We start from the raw sequence: 24,727 nt of genomic DNA on the forward strand, positions 1-24,727 counted from the left end.
CATGCATCTCAGATCTCAAACAGACAGACGTCTGTCAGGATGTCAGGAGCATTGGGGGGGACCCATAGCAACCCTACATTTCCCAGTAATGCTGGCATCAGCAGCAGCCGCCACCTCCAGGCACCAAATCTCCATCCATCCCTCCCTTCTGCAGCTGGTATCAGAGCTTCAGCAAGTTGAGTGGCTGGATGGATTAGACAGAGACAGAAGCTGGTTGAAAGTCCTTGGGTGGGTAGGCAGAGGGAGGGAGGAGTTGAACCTCTAATTAGCTGTGTGTGTGTGTGTGTGTGTTTTTTTTTGTGTGTGTGTGTGTGTGTGTGAGAGAGAGAGAGAGAGAGAGAGAGAGAGAGAGAGAGAGAGAGAGAGAGATGCTTGCCTCAAATTTACAGCTCATATTTGTGGCAAGCATTATGACTAACGCTGAAGCTCAGGGAAGTCTCTGTTGGTAGCTGGTTTGTTTCCCACCATAGCTGCCAGTGCTGTACCATATCTTCTTCTGTTATGTATCTCTGCGTGACAATAATCTTTAGAAGCTGAGGTACTTGCCTGGAAGCTAGTTTCAAGGTGTTGTCAGCAACGTGTTGCACCTTATGTGCTAGGATAACAAACAGTGGTGTGTGCCTAGGCCTATGTAACCCTTTCTCGGCAAATCTGCCAAATTCTCCCTCACATTTTTAATAATAATAATAATAATAATTTATTATTTATACCCTGCCCATCTGGCTGGGTTTCCCCAGCCACTCTGGGCGGCTTCCAACAAAATATTAAAAATACAATAAAACATAAGACATTAAAAACTTCCCTAAACAGGGCTGCCTTCAGATGTCTTCCACTGGAATCACTGTGTCACTAGCAAGGATGTCTTTGACTGACTCAATAATAAAACTGACTAATGAACCTAAGTAGTTTCCACTGAAAAGCAGCTTAGATAACCTCACATCATGATTTTTCTAGACTCAGTCATCTAATATGGAATTTCACTGGGGGGGGGGAGAGAGTTGAATGTGAGAAATCTTAATTGGAACACTTTACATCCTCTTTATGTTTTATGCTATTAAGGAAGGGGCCTGCTTATGAAAAGAAATCATTTTTCAAGTCTCTGGATCCCCAACAAGCAATAAATGACACCAGAATAAGTATTTCCACTTTGCTGTTGTTTATCTCCAGAGTGCAATTTAGCTTCACTTGAGAGTCCATGGCAGGCTGAAGAATATCCTTGTTGATATGGGGGGGGAGGGGGGGCACAAAGAACCAGACATTAATGGCAGGAAAGTGCTTTTGGGGCAATGTATCTTAATCCACTGCACCAAGGCGAGATCAACAGTGTTTTCTCCAAAAATAAAGTGAATTTAGGAGTGGAGTGTTTGAACATGAGGGGCAAAAGACTCTCAACCCTTGGCGTGGCCAGCCCAATACATTTTGAGGCCTGAGGCAGAGCATCAAATGCTGTCCCTCCCCAAGTCAAGGGGCATAACCTAAGGGAAGCCAAATGTGAGAGACTCCCTCACTGAAAATGGAAGCTCAGTAAAGAGACCATTTTTCTGGGTGTTTAAAACTATCCCTGTGAACAACAGTAGAGAGGCCTGCTCTAACTGTTTGTAGTAGTATTTCTTTATTAAATTGCAGCCAGTGAAGAATGTCTTGTGTTCACTTATTATCCCCCACTCAGAGGTTCAATGTTATGTGGAAGCACTTCTGATGCAAAGCTAGTTCTTTTATTTATTTGCACGCAAGGAAAGTTTTAAGCTTGATGGCTTTTCATGTGAGGCGCAATGCTTCGTATCAGGCAAACAATCTTCACCAAAAACTTTAAAATCTTAATCAGCACCCTTGTTTACCACTAGTCTCAGGATAGACTATTTCCACCTAGAATGGCTGCTAGCATTTCCTATACCAAAACACTCTCACAGCCCCTTCTAGGATTTTAACTTTCCTCTCAGACTGGGTTGCCCTGCCTAGCAGACCCCTAATCCTTATCAGAACAGGTCCCCCTCTCTCTGCCCCCATCTCTTTAACTGTCAAGTGCTGAATTTTTGACTCACCAGTCCTTCATGATTAACTGACATTCTGACTAGCTCTGATTGGTTGCTGGGTCACTAGCAGGCTGACTCAGGGCCTGTCCATCACACCAAGGTATTTTGAAACCCAAGGTAAAACAAAATAAAAAATGCTCTGGGTTCTGGAGAGCGCCTCTCTAAAGTTTCATAGCTTATTGTAAAACATTAAAGCAGAAGGGGCTAACCTATGGGCCTTCAGATGTTGTTGGACTCCCAGCTTCCACTACCTCTGATCATTGACCATGCTGATGAGAATTGAAGTACAGCAACATCTGGAGAGCCACCTCTGCTTTAGCCACTGCAATAGCAGTGGTGGTGCAAGAGCTTTCTGACACCAACCTGCCGACAGTGCTTTGCTCTATAGAAGGAGCTTATGTGCCTCAGAACAAGACATGAGCAAGAAGGTCCCTGAGGTGAGCAACAGAAGGAGGAGGTGCCGCTGCTGGAACACACATAGGCCGACTTCACCTCAGGTGCTGAAATGTCTTGCATTAATCCTCCCAATCTTTCATTAATATGTGGTAGTACATGGGCTTTTTGTTCATTTCTCCTTTTGGTCATCATTTTTAGCCACTGTAGCAAACCACAGCAGCAACTCACGCAGCCTCACAGCCACAATGCCCAGAATGCCTTGCTCTGAGTAAATAACCCCTTGACCTTTCTAAGGGAGAAGGTGGCAGGCCAAGGCAGTGGACCGGGGAGATGCCAGTTTGCCAGGGGGGAGGCACAACCACAATTGCCTCCATTTCCCTAATAATACAACTGCCCCTGGATCTTATGATGTCCAGCCTTAATGTCATTAGGTTTTCTCACAATCTGTGTTTTCCTATTGTACAGACTAATCCATGGAATTTGGAACTCTGGTCTTCCTTGTGCAATCCTGAAATGTGGGTCAGAAGTATAGGGTCCAAGCGTAGGCATGCACTGAAACTGCTCAACTGAATAATACAATATGCTTTTTGGATGCAAGACTTTCTTAGTACTCTGACCCCAGCGACCCTTCCATGTCACAATTCCGGTTCAGCCACTTGCAGCCCCAGCCTGACCCAGACGGAAGGAAAATCTCCAGATACAATTACTAGCAGAGGCATTTTTAAAAAAAGAATGGTGGGGAGGTTAAAATGAGTTTTCGGGCTTTGTGAAGAGGTGGAAAAGCAATAACATGCAAAATATTGCAGCCATAATTAATGGCAAATTGTCTGAACTTCTTTGTCCTTGATCTTAATAGAACAGCCAGGAAGGATTAAATGAAAATCAAAATGGATGGCAACTATTAGAAAACCAAGATTAAAAACAAATGATACCAAATAATACATATTCTCAAGGGGTGCTGAAGGTTTGCCCAAGGGCTCAGCAAGGCAAATTGAATATGTTCTACTTGTTGGACTCGATTGTTTTAACCAATCAAGGAGATTCCTTCCAGAGTTCTCGAGTGAAAATCTTACCATTTCTATAAGTACAAGAAAGCAGGTTTTGAATTAGGGAAAGAGATGCAGAGGCAACACAGAGACATTCCAGGTCAACATGTCAGTTAAGTCATCTCTCATTCAAGCATTTCTACACATGTTGAAGCTGAATGGAAATCAATGTAATGCAGAGGTAACCAATGTGCTCTCCAGCTGTTGCTGGACTCATCTCCCATCATTCCTAACTAATGGTCATGCTGGATGTGGCAGATCTGAAGGACACCACGTTGGGTATCTTTGATCAAATGGAGGCATAGGCAAACTCTGCCCTCCAGATGTTTGGGGACTACAACTCTCATGATCCCTAGCTAGCAGGACCAGTGGTCAGGGATGATGGGAATTGTAGTCCCAAAACATCTGGAGGGCAGAGTTTGCCTATGCCTGACCTAATGCCTGGTTCACACATGCCTGTTCAACTATTGGTGTCTCATCACTTGGCTAATAAATAGCATGTGGTGACTCATGGACAGACAGAAGTCATCACTTGATGCATCGGTTAAATATATAAGCAGCTGTTATCTGCTTTAACTGCTATTTTAAATCTGGGGGGGGGGGTTATGCTGTAATTTATTGATTTGCTTTAACCTGCCTTTGGAGGGTACCTACAAGGGTAAGCTGGAAATCCATGAAAACGAACCATCAGCAATATACATGCACATGTGAATCAGCCCTGGCACAGGAACAGAGAACTCCATGGGAATATATCTCAAATTGTGAATGATGCAACATTCTATAGAAGTGAGTGTTTTGAGCTCCTCTGCTGGTTCGGAGCATCCAAAACTGAGTCCGTGTGTCTACCTTGCACAACCAACAATCAGATGAAGCTGAAGGAAAATACTGTGAGTCGCAGTGCTCACCTTTGATTCCAAGAAAATGTGGGGTCAAGAAGCACTGCCACCAGGCCCATCCTAAGCAAGCAAACTTAAAACCCATCTACCACAGACATGATTGTCTTTCTGAGAACCTCCGAGTCTCCTAGATCAGATTTGTCAAGTAAGTTTTTGGGCAATGGAACTTGCAAGAGCAGGGAGGGGAAATGGGCGCAGGGACAGTTGTGGAACAGTGGAGAGCTGGGAAGAGATTGGAAGTCCCTGGATAAGGGTGGGAGCAGTTTGACTATATTTAGTCTTCTGCGTGCCTTCAAATGTATTTAGAGGGTGGCTAGGGGTGCACAGAACCTGCTGGAGGAATCCAGCTGGCTGTTTTCCGTTGCTTCTCTGCAGCCAATTTCCATTTTAAAAAATCCACTGTCTGCATTGAAACTTCGCTGCCATTCTATGAGCTTCCAACCTTAACCAGGTTGCCAGGTGTCTGAAGGCTTTTATAGTCCAGGATCTAAGTGCTGGCAAAGGTTGCATTTTTTAATTCACCCGGGGAGCCGGAGAGATGAAGCAGTGCCCCGAGCAATACAACAAATCAGAGTGCAGTGCACCAGCCTGGGAAAACAGGGCAGCAGGTGTGAGCCATTAACGTTGCGGCATCCCAGCTACCTAATTGGCTGCGCTTCTGATACTTCGGCGCAGCAGTCGCATGAAGGCCCATTGTTCCTGCAGACTCGGAAAAGCGTTCCCATGTTGCCATGGGAACGACGACGAATTTAAATAATTAACGCATCAATTAGCCCTATCACTGAAATGTTGTGACTCGGAACCCGTGCAAACTGCCATGGCATCGGGACATTGGCTTACTAGAGCGAAAGTGCCACTTTACATTACACCCGCCTGAGAATAACTGTTAGTGGCATATATAACATTGCAGCACTTCAAAAGATGGGAGGGTATGGCAGAGGGAGATTGCAATTTAGTGATTACATCATTCTGTGTTTTGAAATGGGCGTTTTGAATTTTAACGGAGCATTTGGCAACTTGGAAAAGGCATCTCACATTCCGTTGAAAGGAAAAAGCAGGGGGTGAACAGATGTACGGTTACTCTTTCAGAAACAGGGCAGCTGAAAATGACTGTGGCAATATAAAATCATAGAATTGAAGAGTTGGAAGGTGTACCCCAAAGGCCATCTAATCCAACTGCAATGCAGCCACCCACAGTTAAAGATTCCCTGACAGATGGCTGTCTGTTCAGAAACCTCCAGTGAAGGAGTCCGTTCTGAGGGAGTCCATTCCACTGTCAAACAGCTCTGACCATTGGAAAGTTCTTCTTTCGTATTTCTTGTAGTTTGAATCCATTGGTTCAGATCCTGCCCTCTGAAACAGCTCAAAACAAAGTTGCTCCATTTGACAACCCTTCAGATATTTGAAGATGGCAGTTGAATCACCTCCCCTATCACCATCAAAGAAAGACAATCGTAAGACCTTTGCTATTTTAATCTATAGTCTGTCCCATTCCAATGGCTCAGACTGAGAGATCACCTTCTTCTTCTTCTTCTTCTTCTTCTTCTTCTTCTGCTGCTGCTGCTGCTGCTGCTGCTGCTATTATTATTATTGCAAAATATTCATGATTCCAATGTCCAGACATGAATGCTGTTGCTTCTCAGGGGCACTGACTTGGGCCCCAGATTATGGGTGCCAATGGTGCCCACAAAGTAATGTGATGTCATGATGTCACATTATGTCAGAGTGCCGCAGCAGTGCTTCCGAGGCTTCGCAGGGACTCAGAGCTCATGTCAGAGGTCTCACACATGACTTCATGAATACTGGAAGTCACACAGGAGGCCTGACATGGCCTCAGACATTGATTCCAAGGCCCCAGGCACCCAGGGCCCTGTAGAGTTGGCACCAGTGTTGCTTATGTCGTGAAAATATAGCACCGTCCATGCACAAAAGGTATCCACAGGCTTTGGGAAACAGTAAGTTTGCAGAAGTCCAAAAATTAGACCCAATGAGGAGAGGGTCTGCTCGGCTGACTGTAAAGGGGGAGGAATGGTAAAATCAGGTGGGAGAGGGAATGGGATTGAGTATAACAGACCATGATAGAGAGACTGAAACAGTGAACACGAACACACCACAGTGCACCATGTTAGTGCTGGTCTCATTTGTAAAGAATCCTAATCGGTGAACAGGCTAAAACAAAGATAACTTAAAACAGCAGAGCGTTAAGTTTTCTACTTGGCTGAAAACGGGAAGAGAATGAGCCTGTTGCATCTCCCAAGATCACGGCTACGAGCCCCACACTGGGGCATTGCAGGGGCTTGGAAGAGATTGCCCTTGTGGTCTCTTCCACCTTCTGTGATTCTATCTCCCCATTCCATCATTTGAGTGCCAGCACCCAAAAACCCCTTGTACTTGCCCATCATATTTTCAGCAGAGATGGGACAGAGGGCAGGCCCTCTCGTGCCACTCTCAGGGCTTGGTCAGGGTCACATGGCAAACGATGGTCCTGGGGGTAACCTGGCCCTGGGCTGTCATGGACTTTTCAAAGGAGCCCTTCAGTATGAGCCTTCAGATTGGTTACTTGAAACAGACAGCAAACATACCTGGCATAGGTTCGACATTCTATGGCCCAGTTCGTGAGCAATATTTTGGACAAGCTGCAGCTTCTGCAGCCACACAGAACATAAGAGCATGAGAAGAGCTGGTTGAATCAGGCCAGTGGCCTATTTACTCCAGCATCCTGTTCTCACAATGGCCACCCAGATGCCTGTGGGAAATCTTCAAGCAGGACCTGAACACAAGAACATTTTGCCCTCCTGCGGCTACCAGCAAGTGGTATTGCAGTAGTTCAGTATGGATGTAACTAGGGCATGAATGGTAAAGGTCAGGTCCAGCTATTCTAAGTAAAGCTACAGCTAGCCAAAGATGCATAAATCCCTCCTAGCTACCTCCACAAGCCTGACTATACAAACAGACATAACTAAACTAATATTATTACATATTTGATTCCAGGATGCTAAATGCGTTCCTTCTCAACCTAAGCTACTTCACAGGGTTGTTGTCGGGGAGAAGAAATGGGATATTCACTGCCTTAATATCCTTGGGGTAGGATACGAATGTAATAAATACATGAAATGGGTGCATAAGCCCAGAGTGCATTTACATATCGATAAACCACAGCTGATTGTTGCATCTGAATGCAGTCAGAGTGCTCAGATGAAATGTGATGAAGAGACAGTGGGAGTAAACAGGCTTACATCTGCGCGGCTTCCACTTAGTTCAGTCGGACATTCCTGTTCAACAAAAGATGGCTACAGTACTTGAGGGTTTTCCATTTAGCAGACACTCTGGGTGTAAATGGAAAGAGTGCTTTTTCATGAAGTACAACACAATAGTTTCCTCATGGACAATTTGTACTCCCGGTATGAAAGAGCGAGTGTCACAGCTGGGTCTCTTCTTTATTTCAGTGCACTCTAAAAATGGAGAACCTGAAGAGTGCTAAACAGGTACAGCTACCTTCCTTCCCCATGCATGGATAACAGGGGACATGCAGACAAACTGCCTCTTAATGACAGTACATATATGTCCTTGCAGAAAATAAAAAAGTACAGGGTTTTGTTCTTGCAAAAAAAGAAAAGTGGGTTTTTAATTAAAAAAACACCAATGTTTTAATTAAGCAATGTAATCTCCAGTGCAAAGTATTCAACAGAAAACTTGAACATTGTTCCCCCCTGCCTTATTGAATTCAGATCCGGCTAAACAGCAGTGGAATATTTACCTTTGTAACCTGCCCTCTACTGATCTTCTCCTGCTTCCATTCTAATCCTTTTCTGCATATTAAAAAAGAAAGGCTTCATCTCTCTTTTAGGTTGTTAACAATCAAGCAAACAGCAGAGCTTTGTGGAGTTTGTGGCACAATCAGGTTTCTGGAAAAGCTTCAAATTAATACGGATAGCCATCTTATTAATGAATTGGACCCAGAATTCTTAAATGTCACTGAACTGCAACTCTCATCATCCCTGGACATAGGACCCAGCTCCTAGGGGCCAAGGTCTCTTCACACACACACCCCAATAAAATACTTGAGGGGGCTGCCCCCCCAAAGTCAATGGGCATTGCCATTCAAATGGTGTATGCGTGCCCTGTCATGTGATTGATTATGCAGGGCAGGACTTATCCCACCCACACAATAAAAAAATCAGGTTTTCACCCTTGTCCCTGGAGATCTTGTTTGGTTAATTCACTTGTAATGGTTATCATTTGTAGCAGCCAACAATTGCCTGTGAGGTGGGAACAGACTATGTCCAATACATTCTCTCACACATGGGTAGGCAAACTAAGGCCCGGGGGCCGGATCTGGCCCAATCGCCTTCTAAATCCAGCCCATGGACGGTCTGGGAATCAGCATGTTTTTACATGAGTAGAATGCGTCCTTTTATTTAAAATGCATCTCTGAGTTATTTGTGGGGCCTGCCTGGTGTTTTTACATGAGTAGAATGTGTCCTTTTTAAAAAAATGCATGTCTGGGTTATTCGTGGGGCATAGGAGTTCATTCTTCTTTTTTCAAAATAGAGTCTGGCCCCCCACAAGGTCTGAGGGACAGTGGACAGGCCCCCTGCTGAAAAAGTTTGCTGATGCCTGCTCTCACATATCAGCATTCCTCAGTGGTCTCTGCCACGGGTCTCAGCTTCTCTTGAGCAACTTGACGCTCTTGTTTTTGCCTTTTGCAGCTCTAATATACACTGGCCAGAAATAGGGTACCCATTTTCCATCAAGATTCTTTTTTCTAGGTTAAGCATGGCCATTCCCTTCAGTCTACCAAATAGGATTTGCTTTCTAAACCCTTTGTAATTTTTGTAGCTCTCCTCTATATTTGCTGCTGCTGTTGTTTGTTGTTGTCTTCCAAATTGTCAACATTCTTCTTGAACTGAATCATTGAATTATCTTCCTGGATTACCTAGTGTTGTTAGTAATTGTTCTCTCCAGAGAGTTATAACAATAATGGAAACTTGTTAAATGTGCGTGGTTGATTTACTCCTCTCATTTTTAGCTATATGAAAGTTATTCTCTTTCCCTTTGAGATTATCAGTGTTGATTTCTTTGTCTTTACGCATGCAGGCACAATTCCTTCAGGAGGCATCTGCCAAGGCAAATGCAGGTGTCCAGCATTGATTTTAACATGGGGACAGATCCTGTTTTACAAAGAGGGGAGACAACTACCAGCATTGGAAGGATAAAACCGGAACTTTATAAACAGAAGTCTGTGGATTCAGAAGGCCAGAAAGAGGATGTGAAAACTTGTGGGAAACTCAACTTTACCCTTAAGTATGATTATGAAAATGAGATGCTTTTGGTTACCATTGTCAAAGCCTTGGAACTACCAGCTAAAGACTTCACTGGTACATCAGATCCCTATGTGAAAATCTACCTTCTTCCAGACAGGAAAAAAAAGTTTCAGACACGGGTTCACAGAAAGACATTAAACCCTGTCTTCAATGAAACCTTTCAGTTTCCTGTAGCCTATGATCAACTTTGCAACAGGAAACTACATTTCAGTGTATATGATTTTGACAGATTTTCTAGACATGACATGATTGGAGAAGTCATTCTGGATAACTTTTTTGAGGTCTCCGATCTCTCTAGAGAGGCCACAGTATGGAAAGACATCCATTGTGCCACTGCAGTAAGTAGCATATCTCAAAATGTGATACGTGATATAAAAAGATCATGAATTATTGTACTTTGTAGGACAAAGATCATTTCACCAATATACTAAGATTCAGATGCATACTTTCCCCACATCAATAACTGCCAGATAGAAAGATGGTAAATATCCTGCACTTTACAGTTGGGAGGAGAGTGTTCAGTCCTGTCCTATCTCAGATAAGAACGTAAGTGTCCTGCTAGTTCAGATAGCATTCTGTTTTCACAACGGCCAACCAGATACCTTTGAGAAGCTCACAGGCAAGACATGAAAAGAATTGCACTCTCCCACTCCTGTCCTCTCAACAGCTGGTATTAAAAGGCATACTTTTTCTGATCCTCAAGGTAGTAGTACACAGTTATCATAACAGGCAGCCATTGATAGCCCTACCCTCATGATTTTGTCTAATCCCCCTTTGAAGCTGACCAAGTTGGTGGCCATCACTACAAATTCCACTGCTTTAACTAAACACTGTGCGCATAAGTACTTTTGTCTATTTTACAAGAGAGGGGTTAGTTATACCTATCCACTTTCTCCACACCATGAAGAAGTATTGTGTGAAAAAGTACTTTGTTTTGTCTGTCCTGAATCTCCCAACTTTCAGAGTCATTGGATGACCCCAGATTCTAGTATTATGACAGAGGGAGAAGTTGGGCCTACCAAATTTCTCCACAATATACATAATTTCATACAACCCTGAAATGGTTCCCTTTATTCACCTTTTCCCCAACTAAGCCATAAAAAAACCTCCAACTACCGTAAGCTTTCCTCATGGAATAATTGTCCATCTCCTTGATCATTTGTCTGCACCTTTTTGTAGATCCCAGTACAGATCTTTATGGGATCCATTGTTTACCTCTTTCCCACTATAAAAAAACGGTTCATCTATTCCTAATTTTTGTTTCATTAACTTTGAACCAGTCACCACCATTAAAAAATCTCCCATCATCCTTTGGCTTCTCAGCTGCATGTTGTGAAGGAGAATGGACAATGTCCATGAGAGTGTCATTGAGAATGGACAGACATGGAGTCAGTCATGAAAGAAAATGCCCTTGAGGCAGTGAAGGAGTATGATGCTCTTCACACATTGGGAGCAGGATGTGTGCAGGATGGAGATAATCTCTTTCTGATCCCATTAGAAATGTCTGCCCCTGAAATCATGATTTTTAATCAATCAATTTACTCTTAGATATCTAAAAAGAAAGCAATACATTAATGTCACACTGATCTTCAAGGATGAAATAAATGGGCCACGGGTAACAACATAATACCAGGAAAAGCCATAGAATGAACCTTAGACAATTAAACAGATATACAAAAAATAGGGTTGTGTACAACTTGGTTTGACTCACAGCAGACTCACTGAAATTAATAGACCTAAGTTAGTCATGTCCATTTATTTCAATGTATGAAATTTCAACAAGCCTTTTAAACAAAGATCTGTCCCAGTCTGGAGTTGTTTAAAATATGTTTTAATTCTTTTAGCCCTTGTATGTTTGCTGCCCTGAGTTCCATTAATAATACAATGACATACCCTCCAACACCCTGCTGATCAAAATCAGGATGCTCAAATTTTTTTGGTCCCAAGTTCTCATGGGAGTTAGCTGACATCCCTCTTAGCAATCACTAACGGATGGCCACCTCCCTCTCCCTTCACCCTCAAATGCTGGAGGCAGTGTGTCATTTGGGGGGGGGAATGGTGCACCTCACCACCACCACTTTTTAAAATGACACCACCACACACATATGCCCTGAAACAACACTGTGCCTGGGGCATTCAAGGAAGCAGAGAATGACAAGTGCCAACCAGTAGCTACCAAGAGCTGCTCTTCAGTTATTAAAATAAAGTCCAGCAACATCTAGAGAGCCACAGGTTCCCAGCCACTGCTCTAAGCATCTCTGAGATACTACATCAGTGTTTCAATGAACTGAATATGGAGAAAACGGTACACAAAAAGAAGGGGATAGTTTTGTTATAGATAGCACTCCTCAAATATATAGGGGTGCCACATTGATATGCCTGTTCTAGAACATACAAATAGGTGTCAGCCCAACCTAATGCTGTGAATTTAAGGGTCTACTCAGAAGTAAGTCTCATTTAATTCAGTGGAGCTTACTCATTTAGAGGCTAGGCTTGCAACTTTAATCCATGCCACACTGCAGCTTTCTCCATATCCTTTGATACGCCTGCGACTTAAGTATATACTGCATCAAATTAAATACTTCAGATTGCAAGGCTTTCAAATTACATCTGATGGTTCTTTAAAAATATCAAAATGGCCCACCGGCATGAAAAAAAGAGTGAGGCCATCATACCCTATACAGAGCCTCAAGGATCATCCAGTGCTTCATTTTGAGCAAGACTTTTGTCCTCTAAAATAGAACACTATCGTTAGAGACCTGCTAATACGCATGCAGCTGAACATTATTGCTGTTCTTGCCTTCTGACATTAGTACAAGTGCCTTCAGCTCTCCGAGACACGCAAGACCAATTATAGTGTGTGGCTTACTGTGGCTGTATCCTGATTTGCTGGTAATGAACTGCTTTTTAGAATTTTAAATAATAACCTTGCCGCTTCGCGGAAAAAGAGGAAGCACGGATTGAGAGCTCCAACCTTTCAGCTGGAAAAGAGTTGCTGTGTGCAGCAAGCAAAGCTTTCTCTGTAGCTTTAGTAACAAAGGTCAGAGTGGTTATCCGGCTAGCTCAGCCTACTCTGGGTGGCACCTGGTCTCCAGGGTCTCGGGTGGAGACCTTTTATTATTTTGCACCACTTCTATATGATCCACTTAATTGGAGATGCCAGGAACCGAACCTGGTCTTTCTACAGGCAACGCAGGCCCCCACCCCTGATCTAAGGTTTGCAGCCTTCAAATTTGTGGGCTCTACCTTGGGGGTTTTACTAAATCATCAACATCCAGCCCAAACCAGGTGCAAAATAGTGGTGTAGGGGATGGGATGAGACGTACACTTAGAATTAAGGAGCAGGGTACATCTGTTCATGTGGCCAGCACAGAAATGTTATATAGTAATTTGCCAAAACTGAGCTCAGAGTCATTTCACCCAAATATTCATTTCTGGTTGCCCCCATGAAAACCTTTCTTTCAGCAGTCTACTTTAGCACCCCCACCCGCAGGTTCTTTTTGCAGTTAAACAACTGGAGGAAGCAGGAAGCCCTGGTGTCCCCCTGACTAATCTACTACAAATCACCCAGAAATAGTTGACCTGCCCCTGTTCTCCAGTGCATATCCAAGTTTCTTGTTTCATCAGGAGCAGTTTACTCCTTTCAGTGGCAACTCCAGGATTTTGGAAGCATTCAGGCTTCTTGCTATCAGTGGAGTCCATGAACTCCTAGCTGTTCAACACAAGATCAAGAATCAGGGCATGCTGAGTAGCCTCAGCCTTGATGTTCACCACATCTGTTGCCCCTTTCTCCACCCACCACTGGTGTTGAGGTCCCCCCTTCCAGAGGGTTGCCCATGAAGGAATGTGTCCCTCAAGCTGGAAAAGGTGGCCCATCCCTGTTATAACCTATGTTTTTTGTTTGTGCTTGTTTTTTTCAGGAAAGCATAGATTTGGGGGAGATCATGTTTTCCCTTTGCTATTTGCCAACAGCAGGGAGGATGACCCTCACAGTCATCAAATGCAGAAATCTTAAAGCTATGGACATCACTGGCTCATCAGGTAAGTGCAATGTTCCTTTTCGCTTAGCTTCACCTGTGGGTGGTGATGACTCTCTGGGGAAGGGCTCTTACCTTCAGGATTTCAGGGCATTTGATATTGAGTTCACAGACGAGGAGAATTAAACAATACGTGGATCTCTTATGTTTCTTTCCTTCACTTTTGAAAACAAAAAGCAAAACAATAGACAGTCTGAGTGGAAGCAAATGCTTAGCCCTCTCCTTTCCTGTCAGTTCCCAACACCCACAGCTCAAAATTGCCTCCCCCAAGCTGCTTTTTCTTGAGCAGGGAAAAAGATTCAAGGGAGAATGAGGAATTCTGTATCTTCCCATGATTGATTGATTGATTGATTGATTGATTGAGGAAGATTACTCTGAGCTGGAAAAGTACTAGGGGACACCCTTCTTCTGCCCTGATGAAACCTTCCCTCTTTTTGCTTTGGGTTTAAACAATGTGTGAGACTCTGTGTCATTTTAGCTTTCGGATAACAAACAAAGGAATACCATCATATGCTTTATTTCCTCATTCCAAAACCTTGACATATTCCTGATAAGTGTCACTTAGTGCACTACAAATGCCATTAGCAATGTTCTTAACTTGTGACGGCTTCTGTGCATTTTGCAGCTGCTTTAGGATGCAATTCTATACATACATACATACATACATACATACATACATACATACATACAAGTATGTTCTGTTTAGTTTGCTGAATTAGTTTGCTACCCACACTTCCATTTGTTCTGTGTTTTCTTCTGCTTGTCTTGGTGCAGGTTAGTACAAGTTTTGGCTGGAACTCTGAGTCCTCATGCCACACCTTACTCTGCAGTGGTATAGCGTGGATTGCCGTCACCCAGGGTGGGGCAAGTGTTGCATCCCCCTGGTGGACTAGGCAGAGGGGGGTGCACACAGAGCCCACAAAGGGTGAACAGAGCCCAGGAGGCACTTTCTCACCTTCTTCTTCCTCCCTCCTTGGTGGGTGGCAGTGGCAGCGCCTTCCCCCTTCCTCCTTCTCAGCCAGGCTGGTTGGCACGCAGGTGGCAGTGGTGAGGCATGGGGGTGGGGGCACACTGGCAGGCACTCGCATTGGCAGAGCTTGGGACTGCCCTCAGGCAACCCACCGTTGCCCACCAGCCCTGCCCCCCCCCCCCCGCTGCTGTTGCAATGGTAGCTGCTGGTGCCTCCCACCGCTCCTCTGCTTCTAGCCAGTCTATGACAGTACCAATAATTCAGTTTGTTTGGGGGGAACTTATAGGAAGTTGCCAACTGGCAGTTTGAAAGCACGAAGTGCACGTAGATAAATAGGTGCCACTCCAGCAGGAAGGTAAACAGCGTTTCCCTGCGCTGCTCTGGTTCGCCACAAGCAGCTTAGTCATGCTGGCCACATGACCCGGAAGCTGTACACCGGCTCCCTCGGCCAGTAAAGCGAGATGAGTGCCACAACCCCAGAGTCGGCCATGACTGGCCCTAACGGTCAGGGGTCCCTTTACCTATATGAAGTTGCACCACACAGTCATTATCACACCCATTCCGGTGTATTTTCCCATCACTCTTTATTGCAAAAAGTCCATTTTTTCAAGGAGGTGGTCTCACAAAAGCACCAAATCCACTTTTACTTAAGCCACTGGAACTTGCAGGGATGTGACTGAATCCCAGCCAAAAACAGTGACAATCTGCACCCCAAATGACATTGAACCTGATTTGGCATGTTGGGCTTTTCACCACCCTGAATAAATGGGTGTCGTTTCTGGATATAAGGACATAAGGCAAGCCCGCTGGATCAGCCAATGATCCTATTCTCACAGTGGCCAACCATATACCTGTGGGAAGCCTGCAAGCCGGACATGAGCACAAGAGCACTCTGCCCACCTGAGATTCCCAGCAACTGGCATCCAGAGGCATAATGTCTCTGACAAGGAAGGGAGAACATAGCTATCATGGCTAGCAGCCACTGTTGAGCGCATCATCTAGTATACATTGGTGATAGGAGACAGGCTTTGCGTGCAGAAGGTACCAGACTTAATTCATGGTGTCTCCTGCTCAGGCTGGGAAGGATCCCTCCTTGAAACACTGGAGAGCCACTGCCAGTTGGTGTCAACAGAACTAGATAGACTGTGATGGCCTGGGAATCCGATTCAGAGGCTGAACTGGAGGAATCCCAGCCTGCACAGGAGTCCCTGTTGGTTTCTGCTTTCTTCTCTGTGCAGCGAAGTGCTTGTCACGAGACAGGTGTTTACATTCCACAGTCAGTTGCTGTTGGGTTTTCCCACAGGAAGAGGAGACTGGATGTGACGTACACTGGTTTCCTGTTTTTCACAGTTCTCTCGGAGTTCTTTGTTTTCCGAGGAGAGAGGAGTTGCTTCTCTGCTCTAGCAGAGGCAAGATGCCTGCTTGTAAACTCTCAGCATTGAAGTGTAAATAAACTGAAATTAAGCATGTGGCATGTACTGCTCATTCTTCTGCTGTGTACGGGACTCTGCAAAAACAACAGTCCCCGCCTCCAGGGCCAGCTGAGCTGGGGTAGGGCCTTGAATCTGAAGCGCCTGCACCTGTGCCGGATCCTCAGGAGCAGGCACTAGGTGAATCCACTCTGGCTTCAGGGGTGATTGAGGACACATTGCCTACAGGTGCGCCTCTCCCAGCCCTGTCAGGGGAAGGTGAGTCTTCCCCTGGGTCCAGTAATCCTCCAGCCTCTCCTGAGCTGCAGAGGCTCAGGGCAGAGAGGTGGAGGGAACTGGTTTCTCCCAGGAGGAGTGCTCGCCTTAAGGCCAGGAGAGGTGGGTCACCTGGTGGCCAGGACCGCCCCTGGCCTCAGAGAAGATAAAGGCCAGTCAGCCCGGTCCCAGGTTGCGGGAGCAACGTCGCTGGAAACCTGCTGCTGCCAGCACCCAGTCCTGTTCTTCCAGAGTTCCCGACCCCACCCAGCTTCTTGCTTCAGATCCCACTCCGCCCTGTGTGGACTGTCTCTAGACCCAGGACCGGACTCTGACCACGCCTCACAGTAACCTCCCAACGGGACCAGCACATAGACCAATGTCTTGACTTCATATAGGGCAGCTTCCTCTGTATTTGTGGTGGAACCAAACCTTCTACATGAGAACTGTTGGTGTCCTCCTACCCAGTTGTGTTGACCTCCGTTTCTGTTATCTCAGATCCATATGTCAAAGTGTCCCTGATGTGCGATGGTCGGCGCCTGAAAAAGAGAAAAACAACTACAAAGAAAAACACTCTCAATCCAGTATACAGTGAGGCCATTGTTTTTGACATCCCTCCAGAGAATGTGGACCAAGTCAGCCTCTCCATCGCTGTTATGGACTATGACCGGTATGCTGCATTTTTCTCTTTTTTGATTTTTTTTGGGGGGAGGGAGATTCAAGAAGAGCAGGTGCTATAGTAATCTATTATTATTATTATTATTATTATTATTATTATTATTATTATTATTATTGGAATAATAATGACAGGTGTTATCTTTATACTGACCTAAAGCAGGGACTTGCTGGGTATACAAGGTATAAGGCAGTCTGTCAAGGAAACTGCTCCTGAGCTGTAGACAGTTTTGCATGTACCAAAACCTTCTATTTTGCCCAATAGCAGATTGGTAGCCTAGGCAAGCCCAACAAGCAAGGTGTTATACAGTATGCTGGCAGTAGTTTACCACCACAAGCAACCTAGTCACCATATTCTGCACCAATCCAGACCCTCCAAGTGCCCCTAGTTTCCAGGGGCATCCCTGATTTAGAGAAGCTGTCTTGGTTTCTGATTTGATTCCGGAATGTCCCACTTTTCCTCAGGATGTCTCTATTTTCATTGGAGAAATGTTGGAGGGTATGGAGTTATCCGACCCCCAAGCCATCTGAAGGCAATCCTGTATAGGGATTAAAAAAAAAAAATACTTAATGTTCTGTTATGCTTCTATATATGTTAGAAGCTGCCCAGAGTGGCTGGGGCAACCCAGTAAGATGTGTGGGGTATAAATAGTAAAATTATAATTATGGAATAGGACGTCCCTATTTTCATTGGAGAAATGTTAGAGTGTATGCCAGTCTTTGGACCAACCCCAAAGATAGCCCCACAGAGGGTGCATGGCAGCCTTATACATATGATAAGTAAATAAATAATGGCAAGTAGGTAGACACTTTCACAATAGGTTAAAAACTGAGAAATAAACAACTTTCTGGCTTTTAGGAGACATCTGAAGGCAGCCCTCTTTAGGGAAGTTTTAATGTTTGATGTTTTATCGCATTTTTAATATTCTGTTGGGAGCCGCCCAGAGTGGCTGGGGAGGCCCGGCCAGATGTGCAGGGTATAGATATTATTATTATTATTATTATTATTATTATTATTATTATTATTATTATTCCACACTATGCCAGCCCTGCTTCCCACCAAACTGCTGCTGTGCAGGCTTGTTTCAGAATCCTGAATATTAAGGATAAATATTAATTATTAATTTATTTACCTTTCCTTACTAAATGTAAAATAGATCTAGCTCTCAGGGCTAATGGTGCTTTTCACCAAAAATAATAAATGTTGAAGGGGCACATTTGAAAGTGTGCTGGGCAGTATAGAACAGAAAATCCACTGTTGTCAAGATACCTGCAGAGCATGATGGATAGACAGAGATGTGTTCATGCTGACACTTTGCCGAAGCAGAACAGGTGGCAGTGGGTGCATCATTACAGCGCAATTGGAATGATTGTTTGTTTGGTTGATTAAAATTTAGTACTGTGTCTGCTTTTCACCACCATCAACACAGAATGGGATATACATGTATACTCAGAAGTGTGTCCCATAGAATTCAATGGGGCATACTGCAAGGTAAGTGTATACAAGGTTGCATGCGGCCTTAATCTTCCCAATAAGTATGGAAGTGAGAGCTGGACCATAAAGAAGGCTGATCGCCCAAGAATTTATGCTTTTGAATTATGGTGCTGGAGGAGACTCTTGAGAGTCCCATGGACTGCAAGAAGATCAAACCTATCTATTCTGAAGGAAATCAGCCCTGAGTGCTCACTGGAAGGACAGATCCTGAAGCTGAGATACTTTGGCCACCTCATGAGAAGAGAAGACTCCCTGGAAAAGACCCTGATGTTGGGAAAGATGGAGGGCACAAGGAGAAGGGGACGACAGAGGACAAGATGGTTGGATAGTGTTCTCGAAGCTACCAGCAAGAGTTTGACCAAACTGCGGGAGGCAGTGGAAGACAGGAGTGCCTGGCGTGCTCTGGTCCATGGGGTCACAAAGAGTCAGACATGATTAAATGACTAAACAACAACAACAAAATTTATATATATATAATGTTCCTGGTGCTTTGGGGTGTAAATATCTAGCTTTTCCTGTCACAGAATGTGGCTCCTCTACCTATCATTTGCATTATTTGTGGACGCATGGCATTGGGGATAATCTTTAGACGTTCTGTTCTCCACCTTTAATCCTAGAGTGGGACACAATGAGGTGATTGGAGTATGTAGGGCTGGACTTGACGCTGAAGGCCTTGGAAGAGACCACTGGAATGAAATGCTGGCGTACCCCCGCAAGCCAATAACCCACTGGCATCCCTTGGTAGAGGTAAGAGGACTAAAGCATCTCTTCAGCAGCCTATTCCGCATTTTCACTATTTTATGTACTAATATCTTATTTACAAATAGGTCTCTCTATTTCGTGAGGCAGCATTTTTGTCAAATAGAAATGTGAAGGGAGACCAAAAAAAAGAGGTTAAATGCAGAACAACGTACGAAAGAAGATGCTAAAAATCTTTTCCACCAAACAAAGCTGAGAAGCCCTGTTTTGTATTAGGCATTTCAGTAAATTATTTGAAAAAGCCTGTAGAAGAGAATGCAAGTTCAATTTTTCAATGGCTTTCTTTTACATTCTATGCCACCTGTTAACAACATTCATACTGGTGTATTTCAGACAAAAACAAAACCAGAAAATTTGGGACTGAATTCTCTGCTGTTTCTTTTCCTTTCTTTTCTAAAAAAAAAATGCTCAATAGGATCAGAATACAGGAAAGTTTTTGAAAACACTTTTTCAATGCAAACACCATTTCCCCCAAATTAAATGTCATTTGTTCTGTTGGGAGAGGCATATGGCAATAACCCCACTGTAGCATGGACTAAAATGAGGACAAAAAATATTACTGGATGCTTCTAAAATATGTGCAAGAGTGCAATCCAACTTTAATCCCAAAAGACAATGTAAACATGTAAAGAGACTATAAATAAAGTGGCCAAGATACAATAATATACAACCACATCTATCCAGGATAATTCCTGAACATCAAAATGATGTGACAAGCAATAAATTGATAATGTTTGAGACCAGACACATTGCAACCCAGTGAGTTTCCTCATAGGATGAGACATTTTTCAATGGCTATTTGCCACACACCAAAAAATAGCCACTTGGCTAATCTATATAGATGATGAGGTGAACTAACCACACATAACTGCAAAATTGCTATGCACACCTGGGGCTCATGAAGATGGTACTTTTGTAAAGATGCCCAGGGCATCCTCCAGATCTCCAGTTTTAGATGTCAGCTTCACCACCAGTCTTCTCTGATCCCATGATAATGCACCATTTAATATTCAAATCCAGTAAATATATCTTCCTTTTGGACCAACAGAAGCTTCTAGAAGGTTCTCCAGTGCTCTCTCATGTTGAACAACTGGCAATAATTCAATCTGGATTAAATCTGGTGCCACAAGATGTGGTGGTGGCCTCTATCTTAGATGACTTTAGAGGGGAATTAGATATCTTCATGGGGTAAGATAGGTCTGTCAATGGCTGTTGATCACAATGGCAAGGTGGAACTAGTAGTCCTTTGAATGCTAGTAGCTGGGGAGAAAAGTGGGGGGAGGGCTCTTGTGGACTTCTCTAAGGCAACTGGTTGGCCATTATAAGAAACAGGATGCTGGACTTGCTGGACCTGTGGATGCTACAGGACTCTTCTTAAAATATTTTATTTCTTCTAGTTGCCAGGCCGAGCAACCAGTTTTGACAGTCAAGGATCTTGCTCATCACCAAAACCACCACTTACACCCTAGCTTGAACAGTGGATTCTTCATGGCCAGCTTCACAACAAGCTCACCATGTCTATATGCTACAAAAGGTTTGGGTCTAGCTGATGACCTGCAATCAGATTTTTGCATTTTGATCCATTGTATTTCTACTGCATAATAATACCATTAATTCTCATTCTTAACTTACCTTTCACTTGAATACTTGTTAAAGATGTCATGAAAAGACGTCATTTCTTTCTTTGTTTGAACAAGGCATTCAGAGGGACACAAGTATAGGTGGGTTTAAGGTCTTGAAAGCAACATAATGCTCATGATAGCACAAATTGTGTCAACATAAAGCTTTCTGTTGTACTTTCTTGTGAACTCGCCTCTAAGTGGTGACAATTTTATAGATTACATGGAGGCAAAAACAGGTTTGCCACTGGGTGAATCTTGTATTGGGAACTGCAGTCTATCACAGCTCCCTAATGAGTGTGCCAAACAGTCATACAGTATTTTTACATGTACACTAGTATTTCTTAAAATCCGCCCCCTTTCTGAATTTACTGTACATTCTGTGGTCCCAATACAGAGTGGGATTCAAAGAGCCTCCTCGAGGAAGTTCACATGAGCATCAGCACTTCCAAGAATCACCAATCCGCCCTTCACTGCAGTCTCCTTCCAATTGTGCTCAGGAAGCTGGAGTGCATACCAACACTGAATGGGGGTTGTATCCAATATAGTGCCAAAGTCACTTTGTGGTATATTTGTTCCACTGGTGAAAGGTTTGGCAGGAAAGAAATGCAGTTGCACCAAAAACTACATAAGCAGGTTGCTGGTAACTTCTCTGTAAAATAGATTGTGCAATCAGTTGTGCATTGAGTTTCCTTGAGCTCAACAGCTGGGTTTGATTCCTCTGTTGTGCAATGTGAAAACTCGCCCACCTGCTAGTGCATGAGCCCTTGCCCTAATACACAGAGAACATTGGGTGCAGCCCCTGTTCTCCATTGGGTTGTCCCTGTTTGCTGGGTTGAATCTGGGCCTGAGAGCCAGAAGAATGCCAGCCATGCAACTGAGGCGCAGGGAAGATTTAGTGTCGACAAGAGCTTCTCTCCCTCATGCAACCCAGCTGGAAAGGTTGGTCTGCTCCCCAGTTAGCCATTCAGCCAAGGAAAACAGGAGCTGCTTAGCCACGGATGGCCATCTGGCAACCCCCATCTCCTCCTGTGATTTCTCACACCCTTTCCCCAAAGTTTAAGAAATGCTGGTGTACGCCAAGATGTCTTATGTGTAAATGTGAAACTGAAATGTGTAAAGTAACTTGTGTTTGGGCCCAGTGTGTGCTGTGTTATTAAATGCACCTTTGCATTTAAAGTGTGTAGGCTTGGGGGGGGGGCTTTTAAAAAAATGCAGCCCCTGAGGATGGAGCTGATAAGTATTGGGATTGTAGCAACTGGGAATGAGGAGTTCTATCCCTCTTCCCTACTGTCAAAGATTATTTCTCTGGATCTTCTATTTGCATTAGGAAATCCCCAATAATCATCAGCCCAACAATCCCTGCTTGCTTTAACACACATACAAAGATGCATTAACCATCGCACCAAGTTTGGCCTTTAATTTGGCACTTTAGCCTCTAGGGTTTTGATATAGCGTTGCTTTGCTATATCAAAGGGGCAACTCTTTGACACTTTATTGTATTTCAGCTTAACTTCATTGATGTGATTGGCCTGGAGGATTCATAATCAGACATTTGGATGCAACAAGAGCTTAGCATAAGCATTTATGAAGCTACAGTGTGAATTCAGGTCACTAGAAGTTGGGGCACACAGATGTTCAGACAACCAGAAATGTAAAGCCTTCAAAGAGTAGCACATTTGGGAGGGGGCAGGGAGAGAAAGAAAAGAAAAGAAAGTGGCCATCCATTGAGGAAGGCAAAAAGCCTTTCAAAATGGTACCAGGATGCATCTTGTTCTGGGATGCAGATTTAGTGTTGTAAGTTGGAGGGCTAAAATCTGTTTTGCTTCAATGTAGCAGGAAGTCAGCAAGCCAAGCTTTGTTGTCTCCTAAATTTGAAATTAAAAAGTTGAAGCTTGTGGAGCTCTGTTCTCCCGTGTTCGTTTATGATGGCTTAAAACATTCTTATGCTGACTGCTGACAGCATTCCACACAAGCACACCAGTCATTGCAATAGATGTGTGGAAAGGTCAGTGAATCCTTATATTCAGGAGAAGCATTGAAAGAAGCTCCAAAATTAAAACATTTGTGCAGAAGAAACTCACCAGAGCCTGCTGTTTGTGAAACTCTAAACTCTTGTGCCTTGCTTCAGGTGTGATAGAGATTTATCTCCATGCAGGAAAAATGTCAGGCATGAAGCAGCCCTCTTTCAGAGCTGGTCTTGCCATGAAATAGAAAGAAGTAGACAAGTGCAGAGCTTGATATAAAGGTGATGGATTAGTGTGCAGACTTTAGGTTGATTCTTCTTTCTGCAAATCAATTGCCTAAATTGATTTGGCCCTTTTGCTGATCACATTTATTTGCCAAATGTCCAATTTAAAATCTATGTATGGGCTTAATTTCCAGCTTCCATTATTTTCAACACCAATCATGGTACAGTCAGCTTGCAACTTATGCACATTTAACTTGGCTAGGAAAAATAAAAATTTAACTGGGGGCGAGGAACTATCACAATCCCACCCACCATTTGCATGCACATTGGGAGAGTATTTGGAGGTGCTGGGAGAGTGTGTTTTGACTATCCATGATTTTGGCTTTACAAGCTATCCCCAGAACATAACCCCTGCATAAGTTGCGAGTCAACTGTATGCACAGTGGTTTGGATCCAGGCTGAAGCCCTATTTAGGCGTTAGAAGTGCCATGTTTGAAGAGTACATGGAGGGGGAGTCCCTGGTCCCAATATCTGCTCTAAGCCTTTGTGCATTTGCAAGGGATATTCCAAATACATTCAGCAATACTTGTTTAGATATTTCTCTGCAGTTGCGACCCTGGATTATGCAGAACCTGAAACTGCCAGGATGATTTTAAGCATGTTTTCATCTCCTTCAGACCTTCATGCTTAATGCACAGAGGTTAGGAGTGATGGTGACATTGGGGGCAGGACCAACATGCGCAGCCTTGCTTCCCAAGCGCCCACCCCCACCCCCAATGTTCTTTGAACACAAAAAGTGACCATGCCTGAATGGGGCTTAAGTTAGTCACACTTCGGTCCCAACAACATGAAATCAAATGTGGAACATTAGTCATGACTAATGTACAGGACTGAGATCAACAAGACTCCAGATTCTACCCATAGTATGCACAGTTGCACCTTAGATATGTCTGTTAGCACTTTAATGAACCAGATTGGCTTTTTTTAAAGGACATTTGGGTGTTTAAAGTTATACTCTACTGGTGGATATGACTGATAACTAATGGTGGTGGTGGGCAATTCTGTAGAGCAGGTGTGAGGAATTTGTGGTGCACTTGTTGGACTCCCATAGATCCCTGGTGTTTGGGGCCCTAGCCCATGATGGCTGGGGCTGATGGGAGTTGGAGTCCAAGGGCCACAGGTTCCCTATCCCTGCTGCAGTGGTCCAAGGTCCAAGTAAGCCTCCTTCCCTTTCTACCCCAACTGTTTCATAAAGTAGGCCGCAAGTAACCCTGCCCTCCTGCTCTGCTGTTGCTGCTTCCCTCTCTCCCTCCTTCTATCCCTCTTCCCCACTTTTAATTTTAGGACAGGAAATAACACAACTTTGTTTTAGGCAGCATTCACAGGTCATGTGAAGGACAGGCTAAAATAAAGATGGAGGGAAACAAGGTGGTTTGGTATCATCTCCTTTTGCCGCCATCTCTCCTGTTTCTATCACATGGAAGGGGAAGAACAGGTGGATAATTTGCTTCAAAACTACCACACATAGACTTTCCAACCAGTAGCAGTAACCCAGATATTATCTAGGGTTTTCTTCAATATCCTGTTCTATTTTTTTTAAA

The 24,727-nt window shown here is 44.0% G+C and overlaps 1 protein-coding gene across 2 annotated transcripts in view; it reads left to right on the plus strand.

Moving 5' to 3' along the window:
* SYT10 (synaptotagmin 10) overlaps positions 1–24,282 on the plus strand; it is a 42,477-nt gene extending 18,195 nt beyond the window's left edge. For both annotated transcript variants that reach the window (XM_081927138.1, XM_081927139.1), the window contains 5 exons: positions 9,469–10,033; positions 13,616–13,736; positions 16,886–17,057; positions 19,175–19,304; positions 20,714–24,282. In XM_081927138.1, the coding sequence (XP_081783264.1) occupies positions 9,469–10,033; positions 13,616–13,736; positions 16,886–17,057; positions 19,175–19,304; positions 20,714–20,785 (1,060 nt within the window). In that variant the 3' untranslated portion in view covers positions 20,786–24,282. The remainder of the gene's footprint in view (positions 1–9,468; positions 10,034–13,615; positions 13,737–16,885; positions 17,058–19,174; positions 19,305–20,713) is intronic.
* Positions 24,283–24,727: the final 445 nt, after the last annotated feature.

This window comes from Podarcis melisellensis (assembly GCF_964234715.1).
Source record: "Podarcis melisellensis genome assembly, chromosome: 10".
Taxonomy (NCBI): Eukaryota; Metazoa; Chordata; class Lepidosauria; order Squamata; family Lacertidae; genus Podarcis; species Podarcis melisellensis.